Source organism: Stigmatopora argus, chromosome 8 (genome assembly GCF_051989625.1).
Source record: "Stigmatopora argus isolate UIUO_Sarg chromosome 8, RoL_Sarg_1.0, whole genome shotgun sequence".
Lineage (NCBI taxonomy): Eukaryota > Metazoa > Chordata > Actinopteri > Syngnathiformes > Syngnathidae > Stigmatopora > Stigmatopora argus.
The window spans coordinates 9,574,175-9,597,091 of record NC_135394.1 but is presented as its reverse complement, the minus strand read 5'-3'; the positions used below and the strand labels follow the sequence as shown (position 1 = coordinate 9,597,091).

Here is a 22,917-nt window from a genome sequence, read left to right as displayed (position 1 = left end):
AAAATTTGTGATTTCTATTATAAGAAATATTTTTGGATGGAAAACATTGGGGGGAAAAAGTTTTGCAGATTTCAAAAATACTTATTTCAAGGTGTTTATTTTTTAGAAAAAGAAAACCATTTTGATAAAAAATAATTCCGCAGTTAGTATTAGACGTTCTCAAGGCTAACTATTCAAAAAAGGCAGTTGCCACGCATTTTTATAAAATGCAGTTCAATCAATATATGCCAAACGTGGTTATTCCACAATAACATCTTGGAATTAACCACTATAAGTATTATAAAGTGCCTTGAGGAGTATTTGATAAGAGGAAATATAATCAAAGAGGTATGCGTATCTGAGAGAATGCCAGTTAGCAGAGAGTGATAATTTGCTGCCAACCTTCCTAGTCAAAATAGATTGAATGTCTATCACCGCCAATAGCACGCCAACATTCTCATTTGCTCATTCATTGGCTTCATGAGACTGGCAAGAGTACGAGAATGAAAACAAGAATGACACTAATGAATATTCTTCATATGTGCGTGCCAGACTAACAACAGAGACTTTGTTGCCGTGCTTCGTCCACTTCAACAATCAGCCACGATAGCGGGAGCCAGATTGTAAACACCCAGAAAGTTTCCGATTTGTTAGCATAACCTCAACCACAAGAAAAACAATGACGTGTATGTCAAAATCACTCATCAATTAAAGCCATGCGTTGCGTGTGTTCTGACCGTTGGTTTCTTGCCTTCCTTGAGTACAGTTTTCCGCCTCAGCACCCCCTGCACCGTCACCGCTCCGGGATACAAATGTACCGCCAATTCCTCGGATTCGGCCGAGCTACACAAAAAAAATAGGAGGGGTTCAGAATTAGACATAAAAAAAGAGGCATACGGCAAACCAGCTTGTAAAATAAGTAACATGGAAAGGACGACAGACGCAAGCGGCTACGAGTGGAGATGACAAGTGGTGGGGAAACGCAATCGGAAAAGCCAACTCCAGGTTTTGGCAGCAGATGCGTTGCAAAGTGGTGTGCACATTGTGATTGGAGCTGGAAAACTCTTTAAAGCAAAGATAATTAAGCTACGTTTGTAACGCACAAAGGATTTTGCTTTGGAATTTTCATTTACATACAACTGAGGACACTGCTTTTAATTGTATGTTATAGTCAAGTGTAAAAAAAAAAAGACTTAAGCTAAGTGTAGTTTAGCATAGACCAGGGAACTCCAAAACAAACGGATATTTCCACACAATTTCTGGTCATTCTGGCACTTTTGAGGGTACAGGGATCTCCATAGTGCTTTATAAGCCTGGTGGGATACTAGGCTTTTACCCTGGAGTAATATTGCATTGGCAGGGAAATTTACATTAGCTAAAAAATTTTGATTCTGAGAAAACTTTAGATTTTAGAAAGATATACATAAGAATTTGTATACATAGGAAAATGGTACAAGACATGTAAATATAAAAAGTCTTTGGTTTGCATTGAATACGAAATTTTTGATGTTATGTGCAAAAAAATGCAAGAAAGAAAGATAAAGGCAGATTACACTGAGGAACAATTTTGAGTTAATAGCTAAAACATTTTTGGCTACGAAATTTAGAACTGATAGATGTTTCTCCATATCACAGGCATTTACTGCAAAGTTTATCCAACATATATAATGTTTTGGCTAGAAGAAAAAAAATCACATACAAGCAGAAAAACTGTCATTTTAGGTTTAATCAGCATAAAAATCGAACTCAAGATTTTTTGTTTTGTTCAAATTGTTCCTCAGTGTTATAGACAGATAACCAATTTCCCCCTTCACCTGATTTGTGATATCACCCCAAAACAGCAGAAGATAAGGCCAGCATTAAAACACAAGCAGGCGCACTCACACATACAGCGTCTGCCCCCTGGCAGGCGCTGAAAAGGGGGGCACCAGAGTGAGGACAAAAGAGAGGTTCGGTTTGAGGTGGGGTCGGTATTCCGGTCGGGGTGTGTATGTATACCTGCTGGGCCTCAGGACTCCTCGGTAGGGGATGCGGGCCACGCGGGTCACTGGGCCCAGAGAGTGATAGAACCGAGTCCTGTTCAGAATAGGATAAGATAGGACAGGGTAGGCGGTACGGAACACACTTTCTTTTCTCGTGTTTTCCCTTCAGGGTGCAAAGGGTGGGATGGAAGAGCGGGCGGGGCTTTCTTATTCGAGCGTTCCGACGCCTTTGGAAGGCGATTTTCTGTCCGGTCGGGCGGCGACAACGAGGGGGGGACTCGCAAAATTTCAAGACTATCTTAAGTCTTAAAATCTCAGGAGGTTTGCAGGGGATGAGGAAAAGCGTGATGGACAGTGTATGACATTAAATAATATAGTCATGTTCATTATCTTGATAATGGCTTGCGATGGAACAAACGGTGCAGACAAGGGCAAGGGAAATAGTCACAGGGATCTTACCTCTCGAAAGCTGGCCACGTTACTTCCTCGCTGAGTTCTGAGCCGTCGCTGCTTCCTGTTCAAGTCGAAACCACAGCAAAAAAAAGTCAATTGTGGATGTGGCTGGGAAAGTCAGAGTTTTTACTCATTTAGTGCTTTTTCTAAAAGGCACAAAGTACAATTTAAATTGAGGACCATATCGCCCATATCTAGTGCTCACCCAGCGAGATGCCGCTAGACAACGTGGAGCTCTCGGCTTGGCCCCGGGTAGGACTGTTGCTTTCCATCACGCTGTCGTCAAGCAAGTGGCGGGAGCCGGCATTGGGGAAGGTGGCGCTCTTGAACTCTACCGTGTTCATCTTGTGGATGAAACTAGCAAGAAACAAATTGACAAATATGTGTTTCAATTGGGCCTTGGCAATAAACTTTTTTTATGAATTAGTAGGAGTTTACTTTTCTACTGCGAATGATTCTTTTCCAGGAAAAAGGATAATCAATCATCTAATTAATAAATAGTTTATTAGACTTTTTGAAGTTATTTCTATTTGGGGGTTAACAGCACAAATAGGGAGAGAGAAAGGAAGTTTTATACTTTAATTACATTACTTTTGATTAATATTGAGCTTTTAAAACCTTTTAAAAGATAGGCGACTGTTTTTGGTACTTATAAAAAGAATTTATAAGTCTAGGAAGGATCTGGCTTACACATGGACTTCACATTTTGGTCATTTAGTTACTAGTTAATGTGAGTGAGGCCTAGATAAGGACCTATGTACACGCCAGATCATAATTATTTGTTATTTTTTATTCTTAGTCATTACTGTTTTTAAAGTAACATATTTTAAACGTAAATTAAACACCAATTAAAATTCTTGTTGGGGAAAAAAAACAAATCTGGGATTTGATTTTTTTAAGACCGTATTGACCAAATATGTACTTCATATCAACACACAAAATGGACACACAAGACTTTGAAAGGACTGACTTGTAGCCCAAACTGTGACACTTGCGGTGTCCGTACGGCAGCAGGTTCCTCGGAGAGGGCGGCGTGGCTGGGACTTTGGCGCCGTCGGCCGTCATCGAACATTTACGGCCGCACAGAGGAGATGCAGACGCCTCCTGGCCTGTTGGACAGAGAACCATGTTAAAAGGGGCCACACTATGGAAAATAAACTAAATTCAAGTTTACGATGAAGACAAAAACTCACCCGCAAGATCCTCCTTGGAGGCGTTAGCTCGCGGGGTGCTAGTTCCAGGTTCGATCCTTTGCGACAACCTGGGCAATAAGAAGTTAACAAAATGAGCTTTCTAGTTTGTAAGATTTCAGTCAACCAATTTCAAAAACATTTTCAAGTTTTGAATTAAAACTTAATACAAGTCAACACTTTAAACTCAACATTCTAAATGTATAGAAAGTTACTTTAAGTAGTTTGAACTAAAAAAACAAACAACACCCTGCTGCTAGAAAGCTCTTTTGAAGGCATGTGGGTAAATTATGTTCATAATATAAAGTTGATAAAATGAGTTAGGAATATTCTCAACCAAAAATTTCTTCAGAGGACTGAAGAATTTGAATTAGGCCCATTTAAAAATAACAAAAGTCATGGTTTCTTCTTTTTGTGATGGTGATTTACTTGTAGTTGTCGTCCTCCACAAACTTCTGCAGCTCCTCGATGTACCTGACGGAGTTGAGATACTTCTGTATGTGATGTAAAAGCGGGATATCTGAAATCAATATGTCGGAAATCAGTTGTTCAGCTCGGAAAGTATAAAAAAACAGACCCGTTTTAGAGCAGTGGTTTAATAATATGAATTTCGTTCCCTATCAGGGTTCAAATCCTCCCCTGAGGAAGCGACATGGGGAAAATGACTAAATGGGCGTCATTTTTCATACATTGATGGGGGAGGTGTGTCAATCAGGCATATCGTAAAAAAACACAAGATATGTACGCCATCATCAACGTTAACGGACTACCATAAGCTAAATAAGCAAACAAGTGCAATAGTGAGGGGACGTACGCTCCGCTCACCGTATGTACAGGATCTCTGCAAATCTGAGATAATTCTGAGGATGTTGTTCATCAGGTTGGAGCGCTGCTCATTCTCCAGAATGCTGCCCGTGGACGGGTAGGCCGAGTCCACGTAGGTCAGGTCAGAGAGGTACATCCCTGAAGGAGAGAGAGAGGAAGGAAGTCAGGTTAAGCTTTGTCCCATCAAGTCAAGCATCTGATCTACGCTCCAAATGGGGATGAGGGCCATCTGTTGGCAGTCTAACAAAAACAAATTTTACCGGGAGTTCAGCTCATTACAAAGCAAAGGCAAATACACAAATGAATGGGAACACAAAGGGAGCAGATGCCGGGTCCAACGCATGAGTGAGGACCGGCTCGTTTCATGTTTCACTAGTTTTGACGAGTGAAAACACTGAGGGAAATCTTCTCCCAACTTGTATCAATACGTTCTCTTAACAATTCATCAACTAGAGTAGAATTGAAAGAATTAGCTCTCAATTACTCAATGACAGCCCTAGCAGGCAAACAAGGTACTTCGAGAGATATGAATATTAGGTGGCGTTGACAACGATAGACGTTTAATCCATTTCAACTGGAAAGGGTTGGCGGCCAATGATCCCAGCCAGCCCTCCCAGTTAAAATGGAACGAATGTCTGTCGCCGTCAATACCGACAAATGGAAAGCAATTCAGCTACACCTCAACTTGTTTTCCCAGCAGATCCATCTGTTCTTAGGCCCCAAGTAGATGACAGTGTTGATAAAAAACAAATAGGCGGGAACAGACTACACACCCGGACAGTCAGTGGATCTTGAATTACTGGGACAATCATTTAAGTCTACAGCCTCTCTAAGTACTGGCGGTAGTTAGAAATAATCGGTCTCTAAATTGTAGGAGGGGAAAGTGGTCAATCCGAAGCCAAAGAGGCTCGAGGCAGAGCTTTGCGAACAGCAATAAGCTAAAGCTAAAGTACATATGGATAATTGAGCCAAATTTGAGGTGGATTCCCTGCTTCTGATCTAAGTCAGTGACTGCAGGATTGCCAAATTATCCTCCATCATTCTTAAGTCAGGACAAATTTAGAGATTTGTACCTCTTGCTCATCAAAGTTTCTAAAAGTTGGAGATTCGTTGAGATTTTAATGTCCTATGGACTGATTTACAGGAAGCTGCTGCAGAAAAAAAGACGAGAAACAATACGATGATCGAATCTAAGGCCGATTTGAGGCTTCCTAATCAAAATTCAAAAGGGTCTGATACCCTAATTGGATACCACTGAAAGATGATCCTGATAAACTACAATGAAAACACATTACAGACTATTCTCTTTTCTTTTACTTTTGGCAATTGGTTGGCTTGAAATTTCAAGTTCTAACTTTTTTCTCTTCACAATCATCAAATAGTTGTGTAGAACTGAATCCTGATTGGACGTGACCATTTGCCCTGGTAATGGAGGATGTTTAATAAATAATAAAACATTTTTTAAAAGCGCCTTTTAGTCGTATCTACCTACCAAATATCAATAAAAAGTAAGCATTTATGTAGCAACCTGTATTCCTTTAGTTACCATAGTAACCCTACACAATCAAATACATTACAATTCCATATCTATCTTGCGATCGACTTCTGAGGGGATAAAGTCAGTCACAACGAATAACAATGTGGTGCTAAGACTGGCTAAAGTGGCCATACGGTTCACCGTTAAATCAAAACTTGTTACGGAATGCACCTGAGAAATTAGTTACAACCAAGTAGTGGGTTAAAAATGAAATTCCTCTTTTCTCCAATCAGTGACATCAGAAGTAGGCTGGCCCACTCCAAAGAAAACAGAGAGGAGGGACAACAGAAGGGGGGGTGGCAATCTGGAACTCTCACACCCCTTCTCCTCTTCAAGTCAACCCCATCCTTTGTGGAAAAAGCAGAGGCATCAGTCCTCAAGAGTCCAGTCTGCGCGAGAGGCCGGCTTCTGAAACTTGGGCTTGACGCACATCTCTGGGAAGTAGTAGGCCTCCGTAGCAAGAAAAGGTTGATTTTGTAGGAGGGTACAAAAGAGAAGACGACGGAGATGAGTCCCGCTGGCTAAAATCACAACACAGCGCAGACGCCAGACCTTAACTTCAGGACACGCACTTCACCGCTCAGAACAAGGTACGGGTCTAGTATTGTGCTTGGTCTACTCGTGAGTGCGTGTGGAGGAATTCTGCAGAGCTTTTGTGCCTGGAAGCTCCAGGCAGAACAATTTAGCAGGACTCGCCTTCTCTCGAGCAGTGTCAGGCACGAGAATACACGTGACTCCAACTGTGACATCTGTGTCAATTCAGGCCGGGATTTACTGGAGAATCATCAAGTGACATTAATATGTGGCTGCTTAGCAGCAGGGGAGAGAGAGAAAGCACAAGAGGAAGGAAGCAACATTCCTGCCAAAACACTTGGTTGACCCGATCAGATGGGAGAGATCGAGAGATATCATTTGTTTTTTCCTTCTTAAAGGCGCATCATCACCTGAAGCATGGTTCTTCTCCAGGTTGAATCGAAACATTAGCACAAAATACTGTGATCTCTCGATATATAAAATGGTGGAAAAATTTCAAGGCAAAAGCATTTCTGTGGTTGCTGTCAACTACCAGGACAGAGAAAGGACAGGCTTCAAGAACTATTTGGATCGCGGTGCAGACCTTGTGTAACGATAGTCCGGAGAAATAATATTCATCCGTAGCTCTGTTGGGTCTGGAAATTGAGAGTCTAAGGGGAGATCCAGTCATAAAAAAGTGGAGCAACTGCTTGATGAACATCCAGGACATTCCAGCTTTCACCTGAGACAGTTACTGCAAGCTCTCGAGTAGTTTTCAAGGCACTTGGGAAGCTCAGGACACGCTTCCGGGTTAGCATCCAGTAGCAAATAGCTAGTTTGCCAGGAAACTGACACTCAAGTTGATGGGCTCCAAGTCCAGCCGATTTGCCAATGCAGACATTCGACAGAGAGCTCAGATGAGCTTAGTGACTAAATTATGCTACTTGTAGTTCAGTCTTGATCAACTGAGTCACATTTAATTACGATTCCATTGAAAAAGATCCAAAAGAAACCCATGTCAAATAACGTTGCAATGATAAATTTTATCGGGGGATGGAAAGTGATTGATGACTCGTTGACAGACCCAGAAGCACAAGTGTTCAATTGTGAGGCAGGCATGTGTTGTTATCTTTGGGGTGGTGCGGATTTTCTGTGGAAAACTCAACCATTCGATTGCGCTCGATGATTTACTGGTAACCAGTCCAGGGTTACCTCTCTCTGAATTGTGGTCAAAGACATCTGGGAGAGACTCTATATCAGCCACTATAAGGATAAGCACTCCAGAAGATATATGAGCGGTACTAATATGGATGAAGTCCACATAGCAGTTTGTGAAAGAAATGAGACTATCTAAAAAAACAAAGAAAATTGATAGTTATTGGCCTGATTACTCAGACCTATCTACGACTATTTAGGTCAATTGAAATCTACAAAGACAAAAAAAACCTAACGAAAATATCGTATGTAGACAAATAGCACCTAGAATTTCAGTGTAAATGTAATATTGTTTATAGCAGTTTGCTGGTAATGACAAGCATGGACACAGTTGACAGAACAAGTCATGATTACAGGATTAGTAGAGGGACAAAGAATATGAAGTTGTTCATGGAAACCTTTTACTCAACACTAACACTCAGACACACTCTGAGATGGATATCCAGCAAAGAGAAACAATACCAGAAGGGGTTGTAATTCTCTTCCGGTTCTCCATTCTAACCCGGATCCCCGGGCGGCTCAAACCACAATTTACCAGGGGCAACCACTACGAACATTACGTCAGGGGGGGAACCCAGCGAGGAATTTCCAGAAATGATCAGGTTATAATACAATTCCTGGAGTGTGTTTAAGGCAAGGACACAAAGGGCTGTGTGTGTCCTAGGGTGATGGGAAATTGCAGGGTCCTTATCCTGACAGTGTGTGGCAGGCAACCAGTGAGAGAGGGCCTTTTATGAATTGCTGTGAAAGCTAACGGGAATGGATTGGGCTACATTTGCTGCCAAGAGACCAGAATGATTGAGAATCTCAAAAGACAACTAGAACCTAGCAAAGGCATATATCCAATTTATATCCACAAACAAATGAGCACAGGTCAGATTCGGACCGAACCAAAATCAGATTGTTCAACGGTGTTCAACGGCAGGGATGATTTAAATACAAAAGCCACTATTTGTGCTTTTCTACTTTCAACTACTGCTTCTATCGAACAACACTAAACCACAAAAGTTGTAAGGCAAATCAATTACAGTATTTACGAAAGACAACTCCTTTGTTTGTGGGAGTGGAGGTGGGCCCCCACAAAGAGCAATTGATCGAAACAGCAGATGGGTGTTGACACGGTGAGAAGGGGTAGGGTGGGACGTTACCCTAATCGAGCATATAGACCTCTGACCTGCCCATCAACCAACATGGTTAATGTTTCACTGCTACAAAAAAGGAAACAGATTGGGGTGAACGTGGGCTACAACTCGGTAGCCAGCCGGCAAGACGTCTTCTCCAAAGTGAGCCACTTAATCTGGGAAAACATCTCAATTTCCACCCCCCACCCCCCATCTTTCACCTTCTAATCCCGAGGGAAGACTCCGACAAGACCGCTGGCTCAGGTCCCGTTCCGCGCAGAAAATACTCCGTAGCGCCATTTTTTAATACGTCCCACATGTGGCGTTTAACAGCGAGACGTAAAGCGCCACCGCTCGTACGGCAACACAAAAGCATTTTCCATTTTCATCCCACGCTGGTGGTGACGGCTAATCTCTTAGAAGGCATTTTTCATTTAACACGGCTCCATTTTTGTGCTTGAAAAGGTCAGCGGGCATGCTGTGCTCAACTCACGTCTTGGGTTTTGTCAGTTTATCAACACATTTCCCCCCCTCTTCCACAATGGTTGGCAGTTATTGCGGTAACATCTGTTTCAGCGAGCAAAGGGAGGGAGTTCATTTGTATGTAGTGCAAACAGTGGCTGGTAACATGATGTAATCGAACGCTTGGACGACAGCACAAGACAGATATTTGATCCTTAAAATTGCTTATTTCTTGGAGATTTCAGGGGCATTTGGACAAGTGGAAAAATAATAATTTTCTAAATCCAGGTGTTTTTGATGCTGAGAAATACAGTACATGGGTTATAAAAATATGTACATTTCCCCCAGGTTACTGCTTTGGTAAATCACCGCAGACAATAAGGACTTGAAAGTATATAACCTGATGGCGGAAAATGCATTAAGACTTCAGAAATGAACTATTGTATCCATAAAATATGTAATGAATCACTACAGTCAAATTCAAGGTTTCAGGGGCCAGATGTGGCCTCCTTAAATTATTTTTGGTGCCCTACTAACGCAAATAAAGTGTTTCCATGTTTCTTGCAAAATACATACACAAATAGGCCATTTTATGGCATGATTACAATATGCCATGATTGAATCTATGCTTTAAAAATTGTTTAATGAAAAAGACGAAATTAAAAAAGGACAAATCTTACTTAAAATTACGCATTTGCCTTTAGTGAGTGGATCATTTATTCCAATATACAGCAGTAGTAGCTATGTGCGTTCACGACCTCTCACTTGAAATCGATTTGACATCTTTTTCATTTACGTACCATACATTTATGTTTTGTTCGCTGGTACGGGGACATGCACTGGCTGTTCCGTATAATATATTCAAGAAATACATATTAGTTTATGTAATTTAGCGATAAAAGATACCACTGGCCTCTTAATAACTCATTAAACATTGGTTATGATGTCATTTAAAAATCACTAGTTTTTCCATCTGCCTGCAACAGATGCAGTTTTGCTCAATGAGCTCATATCTCATTTTATTTTTTTTAGCCCCTCAGACATCATAAAATATTATTTCTGCCTCATATAAGACAAAAACATTCTCTTTAGCTGGCAGCAACACATGGAAGCGTTTACATTTTGTACCAATATATGTGCGGGAAAACAACTTAAAGCATCAGGGAGTCCAACAAGCTACTACCGCACTGTTTAATTATTAAGGGATGGGGATGTGAAGGAAATACCTCACCTCCTGTACATGCTGTATGAGACAAAGAGCCACATTCAGTGAGAATAAGTAGGGTGAGAAATCTTTAAAAAGGACCATAAATATTAGGGACTACTTGGCTTGCTGTCGTGCACACATCTCTCTTAAGGCCATTTTTCACTCTGTCAAACTGATTAAATGGGTTCCCTTTTGGTAATTCCACAAAGTGGTATTCTTCACCTATTTTCTACTTAAAGAAATGTCTTGGACTTTAAGGTGTGACACCATGGGTGGGCCAAGTACCCTATCATAAGGTTCATAGGGGATTTATAACATCAAAAGTCCAGTAAGTTATCGAATGTGTTTTTTTCTGTGGCTTGTTAGTTTATATTTGTGCATTTACATTGTCTCATTCATCTGTCATTGAACAGTTCATCAGTTCAAGAGCACCTAAAATCAAATTTAATGACAATTTTGGGGCGATTTTCAATATCGAATTAACACACACAAAAGAATAACTTTGAAATATAAATCCAATGCAATGGAGTGAAAGTTCAATGACACTAAAGTCAGAACGTCAAAATGGAATGGACGGTTAGTACCATCAAGGACAGCCAATTAATGAAATGACTGCCTCTATATAGAGTCAAAAATCACAAAATTTGCATGAGCACCTGTGTTGAAATGAAAATGGCTAAAATCCATGAAGCATATAGTACAAAGGAAATAGATGACACAAAAAACATTTGTTTCTTTCATGGATATGGCAAAAACAGCTAGGTAGTTGAATGAAACCGCAGTGCCAAAATAGAAAAGTGGGAAGGGAGGTCTGTTAATAACAGTTAGACGGTTAAGGACCCCGGCTGTGCACTTAGAAAGACTTATGGCACTAGCCCTGTTGCCAAAGTACACTGTAAGGCGGGTGGGGTTGGAGGCTAGCAGCGACTTCATTGTGTCATGCTGATTTTTGCTGCTTTGTTATTGAGCATGCGAGTTTGTAGAAAGTGACAATGAATGAATCAAGTCTAACTTTGTATGCCAAATTGCCGTTCAAGGGATTTGGCAGGAACGGGAAGGAGGAAGAGTGGGAAGACAGTAGATTGTGTGATTACAAGAAAGGAAATGGACTGACAAGCTACCAATAAGGTGAAAGGGAAAAATAACATTTTGAAATGACGAGAGTTTTTGCTCAACTTAGGGTCACAGACAGATAAATTCCAGTATAGTCCCAAAACACGTTACTACTGCTTTATATTCCTTGCCTATTTTTTTCCATACAAAAGAGTGTATTTCTGAGTTCTTTTCCACGTTAGGCGAAGGGTCTGACTTGCATACAAATTTGGATTGCATTACTTCATCAAGAAAGCAATTCACGGCAGAGCTGGTGTCGGCTAGTGTGCTGATGCAGCCTAAGTCATTCCCATCATTCATCTAAGCGCTGTCAACTAGCCTCTGAAAAGATTAGTAACTCATCCGGATAGTCACACATGCAACCCATAGCTGTAATCCTGTTCCCTCTAAACATGGATCCGAGGAAAGTGGGCGAAGGAGTTGTTTGAAGCCCTCAAAAACCACAATGCCGTCATACGGCGAACACAGAAGGGACCAGGTTTCATGGACTTTGCAATGAGTCAAGACTGACTGTCAGGAGCTTGAGCCGCCAGATTAGAAAAAGGAAAGACCAAGGCCAGGGAGCTAAATGGCGTCATCGTTGTCGTGCCAGTTGGTTGATGGAAAACAGAAATAGGATTAAGCCGACATGAGCGTTAAGACTATTTGGTGCCTTTGTTGAAGGATATATGGGACTTTGACTCATGTGTTAGTTGGATTTGTACTGCGTGGGTCAAGTAAAACCATTGTAGATCATCATTAATCCTGGTCAGAATTGGGCAATCATCTGAATCCAGTCTTGAATAGGTTACAGCAGCTTTTCCAATTTGAACCGTTTAACTATGAAAATGTTGATGCAACAACTGAAGAATAGATGGCAAGAATTGTAAAGGATGTGTAATATTTGTGTGCAGATTTAATAGCAGCGTCTGCGGTTGTCTTCATATAAAAAGTAGTTGATTATGCACAGTGGTGGTGAGATAAGATTTAAAGGGACAACCAAAGCAAACAAATGTATAGAAAGGGATACACGCAGGACAATTGAGTTAGCACTGAGGAATGCGCGGCTAGAAGCAAAACTGAATGACTGATTATCATGTTTGACAACTTAAGGTTAACATGGCAATGAGACAATTTTTCCAATCCTAAACGTTTCTGACCAAGCTATCATCGATCTAGAAGAAGTGGTATTCTATTGCGTGTTTTAAATATTAACATTATACACTCCCAATCTTTTAAAATGCATACCAAATGCAAGAATGTTTGTTTTATACTGAGAGCTTTTGGCAAAATGAAGCTGCGATGAATGCCCAAGTTCCAAAAATTAAAGCTTGCGCCTCCATTCTCGCTTTCTGCATTATTCATTTTGCATTCCTCCATAGCCATGTCACTGCACCCAAAAGGGTTCATCTAATACGAAAAAAAATGGGATAACAAAATAATTCAGCATGCACATTGTTCTAAAAGTGTAAAAGCTCTTGTGCTTATTATTATTAATTCATGGGATGGATTCATTTAGGGCGAATGAATGATTTAGTTAACCATGCCAGTTTAAATAAAGTGGACCTCTACCATAATCAATTAAGCATCAACACGAGCTAGATGTCCCTAGATTGCAAAAACCCAACAACCAACCTCATCATTTCAGTTTGCCTTTAAAAAAAACCCCACAAAAATATGCACATTTCTTAAGAAAGCAAAGCTCGAAAATAGGTAGCAAAGACAAAGCTCAGTCATCATCCGCCACACATTGGCTCTTAAGCTACAGACTGTCAGATAAACAGAGTGTCTCTAAGTGGGGGAAGGAAAAGATACAAAACAGATCTCATGTTGGCAGGTCAGCCTTATGTGTTCTTTCAGATTATTGCATGCTAACAAAACTAAACGCTGACACACTTTTTCAAACAACCACTCACTAAAATGTGTCAAATAGAGTCGGTCGTGATCAACTTTGGTGTGCACTTTAAACCCAAGCTGTTTGATTTTTGTCTGAGATGACAGGGTAACCTCAAACCTTAGATCCAGTATGTGAATTTTATTCCTAATTATTTTGCTGAACCCCCAAACTACTGTCTGCCGAACACTAGAATTTTAAGGTCTTGTCTTCACAGACTGGATAGCCTGGGAGGGCTTGGAGGAAGAGGGTAGGCACAAGTAGCTGTCCATCAATCCATCAGAGCAGAAATGCGGGGGCTGATGTGGACCCTGTGCGCCCTACTTTGCCTCTCCCATTGGGAGGGAAACTCCTGCTGGGCTTCTGGTGAGACCCAGGGAAAAAAAGAGACATCTTTTCAAAGAAGTAAAAGAGCTCCTGTGGATCCCGACGCCAAAAAGTGTTCCTACACCTTCCTGGTGCCTGAGCAGAAAATTACAGGTCTGAATGATATTGATATTTTTGCCTGTTCGTCTGATATCTGTGAATATTTCAATTCGTCCAGGTCATTTCATTGTAAGGGTAATCAATTACAACTGATCCGAATATCAGGAGTTCATTTATAGGAGTAGTTACCTCTTCTGAGACCAATAAAAACATATGAAATGCTAAAATCCATTTGTAACAAATCAAATCAACTGGGCTCCCTGTTTGGAGATTGCATGTTCTCTCTGTGTCTGTGTGGGGTTTCTCTGGGTATACCCTGTTTTCCTCCCACATCCCCAAAACATGCATGTATGGGGGTCGAACTGCCAGATCTAACCCAAAAGGTTTTGTTCACTTTTTAAAAATACCTCAATTAATCCACCATAACATGTGGGAAACGTACCGTATCCCCCAAAATTGACCTGAGTCATCAACAGACACTTCAAACATTTGAACTAAAGATTTAAAAGATAATTTCCCATTGTTCTATCGTAGATGAATAACAGAAGAGTTCATTGACTTCTGGCACACTGTCAGGTGAATGTGAACAACTGTAGCTATTCCTGACTTCTCACTATCGGCACGTCATTTGTTATCAGGTCCAATCTGTGCCAGCTCCACAGGCCCCGAGCCAGACAAAGACAGAGTGACCCGAATGGACCTGGCAGATGTGCGGGAAGTCCTGAACAAACAGCGGCGTGAGATTGACACGCTGCAGCTGGTGGTGGATGTGGACGGCAACCTAGTGAATGAGATGAAGCTGCTGAGGAAAGAGAGTAGGAACATGAACTCCAGAGTGACCCAACTCTACATGCAGCTGCTGCATGAGATCATCAGGAAGCGGGACAACTCCCTGGAGCTGGCACAGCTGGAGAACCGCGTCCTCAACGTGACCTCTGAGATGATGCGTCTGAACTCCAGGTACAGGGAGTTGGAGGCCCGCTTTGCCAGCATGGCTGGGGCGGTCAACAACCAGTCCGTTCTCATCTCAGCCTTGGAGGAGCACTGCCTGAGGCCCGCGGGGCGAGGCGATCTGCCTGCGGTGCCTCCGCTGGTTCAGGTGGTGCCGCAGACTATCCCTATCAACAACCGCTTCACCAATGAAATACAGCGGGACCACAACAACCAGGCTTTTTCGCGAGGATCGCGTGTGAACTCGCCCACCCCGAGCCCCTTTGAAAAAGAACCTCCTCCGCCACAGGGAACCCTCACTTCTGACGGTGAGTACCAGTTACACAGAGGTGTGTTGGCAGGGGGGCTCTGTTTTCTACATCTTGACATCAAAGCCAAAGCCAAAACAACAAAAAGAGCGCATCCAGAGAGTAGTAGATTTTCTCAATGGGCCAAGTCAGATTTCAGACAAAAACTCTACATTTACCATTAAACAAGAGACCTGCAGCAAGTAGCCATGTGATAAATGTCTATTTAGCTTGCCATTAAAAATACATTTCAATCATCCCTCTCCATCTTTTGTTTTAATAAATTTTAGCGAATCCAATAATTTTGTAGCGTGCAGACAGGAAGATTGTTGATGGATACTTGGCATTTTAGTGAGACGGTGATATCATCCAGTTGTCTAATCGGCCGCTGAACATATGTACCCCATTACGCTATATTTTCGTCCAAAAACAAGGAACGAAATCATCTAGCCCTACAAATCTTTGTAAGAGTTAGAATATCCGAATGATATGAGCATATCATTCTATGACAAGATGCAAGAAAGGGGTTGCATGAAAACAAGAGAATCCAAATTCAACATGAAAGGGAGTTCTTCGGTCACTACACTTACTGGAGTTTACACGCAAAACAGAATTTACCGTTGCCTATAAATATAAAACGGGTGGATTCCTTGTTTCCCTTGTGGATAAGTAGTTTAACAAACGTCAATATTGTCATTGTCGATTTATTTCAAAAAAGGTTCAGTAAAGATCACTTTCGAGTTTTTATAACAAAAATGAATCATTTTATTGTATTGTACAGCGGTTGAAACAACCATTCTCAACATACTGCAGTGACAGTTAGGATGAGAGAGAAAAGCTCGTATTCCACCCGACCAAATACAACATTGACCACTAATAGAATCTGGTCCACGCATGCTCACCATTACTATAAATACGCATTAAGCGACCACAGTTTGGACTATTTGAGACCCTTTTGGAAACCGCTGTGGCTTTGCGGGTGGATTTAGCTTGAAGACTCGACATCTCAGAACTTGTGTTTGCACAAAGTGATATGACACTGACAGAAATGAATAGCTACTGGTAAATGTGCAGGAGATCTATCAGTAGAACATTAGAAATAGCGAGACCTTACAATGGGTAGATCCGAAACTCAACTGGGAAAACCATTTCAGGCCTCTAGGCACAAGACAACATCCACTAAAGGGCAAACGCAGGAAACACAACGAAATTATTCATCTGAATATTGCGCTGGCCGCTCGCTAGTGAATACCCACTCAAATAATCCAAAATGTGTTTGGATGGCTTTAGACGACAGGATGTTTGGAGGCTTGCAGCTGAAATGACTTGTTTTGCATCCCCCCTGGACACGGATATATTTTTTTTTGTGCCATCAATTACATTGGCTTTTTGTTTTTAAGGCCGTGTATGTATTCATGTATTTGTTTCTATAGTGTTTTATAGACATAATTGCATCCTGGAATTGATTTCATCAATATAAATCTATATTTTTGAACTGAAGGTCCATTCAAGGACTGCTTCCAGGTGAGGAAAGCCGGTCACACCACCAGCGGCATGTACCTGCTGAAGACAGACGGCAGCGAGCGTTTGATTCAAGTATGGTGTGAACACGGCCTCGACAACGGCGGCTGGACTGTTTTGCAGAGGAGGCGAGATGGCTCTGTCAACTTTTTCCGCAATTGGGAAAACTATAAGGTACATTCCAATGGTGGTAGCAAAGTCCAAGTATAATAGAAAGTCTCCCCAAAAGGTTTTAACCTTCGAGTATCAAGCAAGTTTAATGTTACCGTGACAAAAATAAAGCAGGGCAAGGTGAGGACAAAGTCACTGCTGCAACCCTAATGAGGAAAACTGCTATAGCAACCATTTGGGTGTATAGGGGGGGGGGGCTTCGTTTCGAGGCTACTAGGCCAACGCATGTTCCGTGACTATAAACAATTTAGCTGCAGATTTTTATACAAACTGCACTCGTGGCCAGGGGCCATAACGCAAATATACAGAATTAGTAAAGGGCCATTGGGCTGAGATGGAAATGCGGTATGTGCTTATTTGTCCCCATTTTTGCTTTACAACTTCACTGGGGTAAAAAAAAACTGCTCCAGAAACTGCCTGCAGCATCATAAATAAAAGAATACATTAAGTAATCAACCTCTGGCAACGCAGAGAAATGCATCTTAGCAACCGTAATTAAATCCCAACTGATGAGCCTCAGCCTTATTAATTATCATCTGCAAGGGGGATGACGCAAATCTATCCCTTGGCAGAGGGGCTTCGGCAACATTGATGGCGAACACTGGCTGGGTCTGGAGAATATCTACAACCTGGGCAAGCAGGGCGACTACAAGCTGATGGTGGAGCTAGAGGACTGGAATGGCAAGAAAGTATACGCCGAGTACGGCAGCTTCCGCCTCGAGTCGGAAAGCGAAGGCTACCGTCTGAGGTTGGGGGCCTACCAGGGCAACGCCGGCGACTCCCTCACAAGCCACAACGGAAAACAGTTCACCACGCTGGACCGGGACAAAGACGCTTTTTCAGGTATATCATTGTGGCAAAAGGCGGAATTTCCACTTGTTTTCAAACGAAAACGGTAATGGTTACTATTGTGGTCCTGCTCCAGGTAACTGTGCCCACTTCCACAAGGGTGGCTGGTGGTACAACGCATGCGGTCAGACCAACTTGAACGGCGTGTGGTACAGCGGCGGAGTTTACCGCAGCAAGTTTCAGGATGGAATCTTCTGGGCTGAATACGGAGGGGGATTCTACTCACTCAAATCAGTGCGCTTGATGATCCGGCCTATTGACTAAAAACTGGACCACAGTGGCTCCCTTAATTCTCTAGGCTTATTTTATTTTTATTTGAAGTATCCCTGAATAAACACTGTACGAGGACAAAGACTGGCATTTAAGTAAGAGAAGGGTGAATCCGTTTTCGCAAGGACTGATGGACTCCATGCAGATGCAAAAACAATAGGAAATATAAGTGTTGAAAAAAAAAAAGTGTAAATCTTGAGTGTACATCTAGCCTTATGATACCAGGACAATCAGTATTATTTGCCGAATGATTCCTATTGGAAATAGGGAATTGGTCTTTGTTTGTTTTTTTCAATAAGAAAAATATTGTTCTCAGGATCATCTTACATTTATATCAAGGGCTAATTAATAAAGTAAGATATTCATGGGCTAGTGTCACGCTATGGGTCAGAATTGGAGGATATTTTGGCTTAACTGTTTTGTTAAAAACAAGCCTCTTCTTCTCTGGTGTTGTGCGACATATTCACCAATAACACGTTGGTAAAATTAATTAGCTCATCATAACAGACGAGGTGTGGCATGATATATAGCTAGCTGGTACCACAGACCAGGAGGGGAAATTTACTGAGGTTTTCTATGACATGAATTTGCTGTAGCTGTTCTTTGGGAAAACTGTCTGATGGTGTCAAATCTGGCGTATTATATGATTCCACAAGAAATTATTATGTTTATTAAAAGAAATGTTCTCAGTTACCATAGACAGCAGTGTTGTTAGAGATTAAATTTGAGAAAAACAGCATTTTACAGGGTACAGCAGACTTATTTGGTACTTAAAAATATATTTTCCTGCATCGTTTTTTTTTTGTTCTCATTCTTTTGTCTCTAGTTATTATTATTAAGACTTATTTCCACCCAAGACAGAAAAATAAGATTGAATTAGTGAAATGTTCTCTAGTTCTGGAATGAATTTCTACATTTTTGGGGGGATTCCTGGCAATCAAATCCACTGGCGTGTAAATAACTCATGCCTTATGACAGTATACTTAATAGCTGTGACTCAGCTCATGCCTAAATGTTCTCGGTGCCATTTATGCCACTCGATGCTGGTTTCCATAGCCAGATATTTGTGGTAACGATTAATTTTCAGCCCAGTCGTGTCATGTTAAGCCAATTTATAAAACCGTAAAATAGGCTTAGGGGAGTACGCAGATGGAACAATAACTTTAATTGGGGGAAATGTTTTTCCTCACTCTAGTTGCATTCCCTTCACGTTTTATAGAATCCAACAATATTTATGCAAACATTGTTTCAGAAGGATGAAATGGGGGTTCTTGTATAAAAGAGAAAGTAAGGACTGTGACACACAGCCAGTTGTCAGTCATTTTGTCCAATTAAAAGTGTTTGAAAAAACCTACACGTGTCTTTTAAAACATTTTTTTCCTGATAATTAAATACACATCTGTGACAGACAGAGCGAAATTGCCACAAGTGGCCAAGAGAAAATTCACTTACAGTATGCGAGAGACCCCAAAGGAGCCGAGCAATTACTGCTACTGCAGACAAGGGGTGAAATAATGACTTGGGGAAGCCATTGAAAGACGGTGTGTGTTTTATCACAGCGGAACTGCACGTCTCTGTGGTCTCTTTATGCGCGTGATTGACTGGTGTGAACAGGCACGAGTTAATCACAGCGCTAAACAGAGTGGCACTGTGAAAAGTGCAGACAAGGAGGTGGTCTGTGTCTACAGCGGGCCTAATGACAGGTTTGCTTGCGTGTGCAGAGCTCAGCTTGAAACAGGCGAAAAAACACGTCTGCATTTCAGTAGCTACAGTACGAAACTAGCAAATCTGTAATGTGAAAACCAAAATACGCAGTCTGGCCATAAACCCAACGCGAGGATTTTCCTTGCTGGAAAGCGAGCGTGATGTCACCTTGGCAGGCAAAGCAAGGAAAGGGTGTAAAAGTGACAGAAAAAGGCAGCTTATTACTAAATTTTTCAGTGATTTACACATTTGTTCTAGGTGGAAGGAAAACTAGTGTCGAAAAATAACACCCATATGAATATTTATACTGGGAGGAGAAGGATAAGGCAGATGACACAATTTTGTGTTTGTTTTTGTCTTTGTCAAACAGAGAATGTGTTGTGAAAAGACAATCTTTTTGAGTTTCCATTTATGGGATGAATGTATGAGGGGTGTATGAGTGCATTACCTAGATATGGTATACACGACACCATGCTCTGGCTGCTTATGTGGTCCCGCAGACGCTTGTAATTGTCCTCTTTAGACATCAGGAAGTCAAGTCGGTCAAATGTGGCCTTGTCTTTGCGACTCAGTAGCTGGAAAAATCAAATAATATCATCGCTTTAAAAAACTGGCTTGAAATGGGTTCACACGCCAATGGTCACGGTAACACCTCGTCATCTTTGAGTTGTGAGAAACAGACAATAACTACAAAATGTCACATTCAAATTTTAGTTGAGATTCAAATGAGTAATGAGGCAGTGAGAAACATGGCATTTTAAAGGGTATCTGGTACCCGATCTTTTGGCCGCCCGGAAGGTTATTGATAATTACCATTTAAATCGTTGCTCAAATTCCCTAAATACAAACTGTGAATTATTATTTAGTCATACTTAATGCCCTAATAATTTATTAGGCTAAAGAAAATCTCCAAATTTCCCATACTTTTATTGTGTTTTGTTGGAGAACTTGTTAAGACCCTGACTGACGTCCCTTCCTAAGGGGACAACTCATGTACATACAAACTATTATACACTCACACGTCTGCTCAGTGAAACTGCTCAGGGCCATTGTTGGCTTTTATTGATCCGTAGACCGTGTTGTTTTACCTTGTTTTGTCGCCGGTCTTTTGGTCGCCCGTTGTTTGGGTCCGGGCGACCAAAAGACCGCGACCAAAAGTTTGGTGTCCAAAAGTTCGGCGACCAAACAACCGCGACCAAACGACCGCACATGAGGGTATCTACAGACAACTTTTGAATTATAAAAATCTTGCCAAGCATTTATTTTCAGGTCAAACAGTACATTTACCCAAAAACGGTATGTTTTAGTACTTAGTAAGCAGATTATTTGAAATTTGAAGGTTGAAACAAAAAATCTCCACTTCTGACAATAAAATCGAGAGAGTAAAGTTGAACAAAAAGAGTTCTTTAAGTCCTATTCTAACGTTTACTTTTGGCATGGTTTATTTTTCTACACCTTTTCATCCATCTTTTATGTCATATGTGTTAGTTTTCACCAGCCTTTTATTTATGCGTCCCCAATTTCCAACAAAATAAACCTGGCTGGAGCCTTAAAAGCGAGGATAAACATACTCACCGCCCATGTTTTGGTGAGCCGGAAGATGGGGGCGCTCTGTAGGCCCGACACCACCGCCATAACAGCGTGAAGGTTGTTCATTTCGCACAATTTCTAAAAACAAGACATTTAAGTTGTATTTACAATGTAAACAATCGGCAGCATTTTATGTGATGCGCAAGTAGGGGATGTGTGTACCTTGGCAGTGCGTATGTATAGACTCAGCACCTCGGCTCTGATCTTCAGAGTCTGCGCGTGGAGAATCTCCCGAACCACCCAGAAGCTTGTCTGGATCAAACACATACAAGAAGAAATATTGGTCGAACTGAGCAAAAGCACATTTACTAGAAAAGCCATGACCGAAAACGTGTGACATTTTTCAAACTCCTTATCTAGAGTTGTTAGAAATCTTTCGTGAGCCAAGGCTCACAGACAGCCGCTACGTCAACCCTGCCAACCTGTTAACAATATCACGCTCCAAGGCAAGGGGCCACAGAAGGACTTTTGCGTCGTTTGATCTGGTTCAGCTGTGAAAGCTTGAAAAATAGCCCCAATTCGTGTTTTTTTTTTTGGCGTTGCTTCGCAGATTTTTTTTAAACCCTATATTGCAATAAAAAATTAGTTATGATGGAGTTTAAGAGTGTTGTTGTTGAATGGGAGTGGAAAAAATTATTTAAAAAATTGGAGCATATGGTATGTCAAGCTTATCTTAACTTCTGGATGAGAAGTCCAGTGTAGATAGACTTCACTAATACCTCCTTGGTGAATAAAGAACTTAATTGACAGCAGGCATGAATCGTAATCCTGACGATCAGCAGGGCTGAGTGAAGATAAGGCTTCTTTCTGGGTTCTGCTTTGAAATGACGAGAGGCAATCAATCCCTGAAGCCTCTGGAGTCTCAAAGCCCAGGTTCTTACCCTGGTTGTTATGGTGACGGAGTCAAGTCGGCGTGAACGGAGGGGGGAATGGGGGTTAGCTACAATGCCATAACGAGGCTGACAGGACATGGGTTTGCAAAGTGTATTTATATTCATTCATTCGTCTTCCATACAGCGTATGCTCATAAGGGTTGTTGGAGCCTATCCCAGCTGTCTTCGGGGGAAAGGCAGACTACACCCTAGACTGGTCGCCAGTCAGCCGTAGAGCACACAGAGACACAAATGACCATTCGCACTCACAATCCTCAATGCAGTTATTTAAGCATAATAAAAATATATACATATACACCCAATTGTGCTCTACTATAGCTTTCTTTTACCTTCCAAAACATATTTAGGTTCACTGAAGACTCTAAATTAACCATTGGAATGGATAGTTGCTCGTCTATATTAGCTATTGGATACTATGTAAGACCAGTACAGCTCGGCAAACTCATTTATGCTGCGAACAGCTCCCGTAACCATGACAACTAAAACGCGCTCGGACACGGGGGGAAAATAATGAGTGAATATGTTGGGTCACTTGTATCTGAATGCATCACTGTAGGCAGATTACCAAAGATTTTTCAGACTAATTTCACTTTGGATGGTTGGCTAGGCACTCAAAAGACCTAAACATTTTTAAACATTGATTTACAGTGCTTTTCTCTCTCAAGCCAGAAACCTCGTAAAATCAAGGACCTTCTTGACTTTTGTAATAGCCCACTTGTCGAAAATCATGGCGGGGAAGAACCCCGAGAGTCAACTATTTTCATACAATCCATTAAAAAGGCCAG

The 22,917-nt window shown here is 41.5% G+C and overlaps 2 protein-coding genes across 4 annotated transcripts in view; one reads left to right on the top strand and one right to left on the bottom strand.

Annotated features, from left to right (window-relative positions):
* The window catches only part of ralgps2 (Ral GEF with PH domain and SH3 binding motif 2), a 50,005-nt gene that overhangs the window by 5,551 nt on the left and 21,537 nt on the right, over window positions 1-22,917 (bottom strand). For 2 of the 3 annotated variants that reach the window (XM_077607380.1, XM_077607381.1), the window contains exons 7-17: window positions 21,402-21,491; window positions 21,225-21,317; window positions 20,098-20,224; window positions 4,430-4,567; window positions 4,034-4,124; window positions 3,608-3,675; window positions 3,385-3,523; window positions 2,620-2,771; window positions 2,421-2,475; window positions 1,978-2,055; window positions 717-822 (exon numbers count right to left, since the gene is read on the bottom strand). In XM_077607380.1, the coding sequence (XP_077463506.1) occupies window positions 717-822; window positions 1,978-2,055; window positions 2,421-2,475; window positions 2,620-2,771; window positions 3,385-3,523; window positions 3,608-3,675; window positions 4,034-4,124; window positions 4,430-4,567; window positions 20,098-20,224; window positions 21,225-21,317; window positions 21,402-21,491 (1,137 nt within the window). The remainder of the gene's footprint in view (window positions 1-716; window positions 823-1,977; window positions 2,056-2,420; window positions 2,476-2,619; window positions 2,772-3,384; window positions 3,524-3,607; window positions 3,676-4,033; window positions 4,125-4,429; window positions 4,568-20,097; window positions 20,225-21,224; window positions 21,318-21,401; window positions 21,492-22,917) is intronic. The other variant, XM_077607382.1, reaches the window with a different exon arrangement.
* angptl1a (angiopoietin-like 1a) lies at window positions 6,334-19,166 on the top strand. Its single transcript, XM_077607164.1, has 6 exons — window positions 6,334-6,556; window positions 13,688-13,950; window positions 14,535-15,155; window positions 16,636-16,829; window positions 17,399-17,669; window positions 17,752-19,166. Exons 2-6 carry the CDS (start codon window positions 13,761-13,763, stop codon window positions 17,937-17,939), a joined length of 1,464 nt encoding a protein of 487 aa, XP_077463290.1. The 5' UTR covers window positions 6,334-6,556; window positions 13,688-13,760; the 3' UTR covers window positions 17,940-19,166.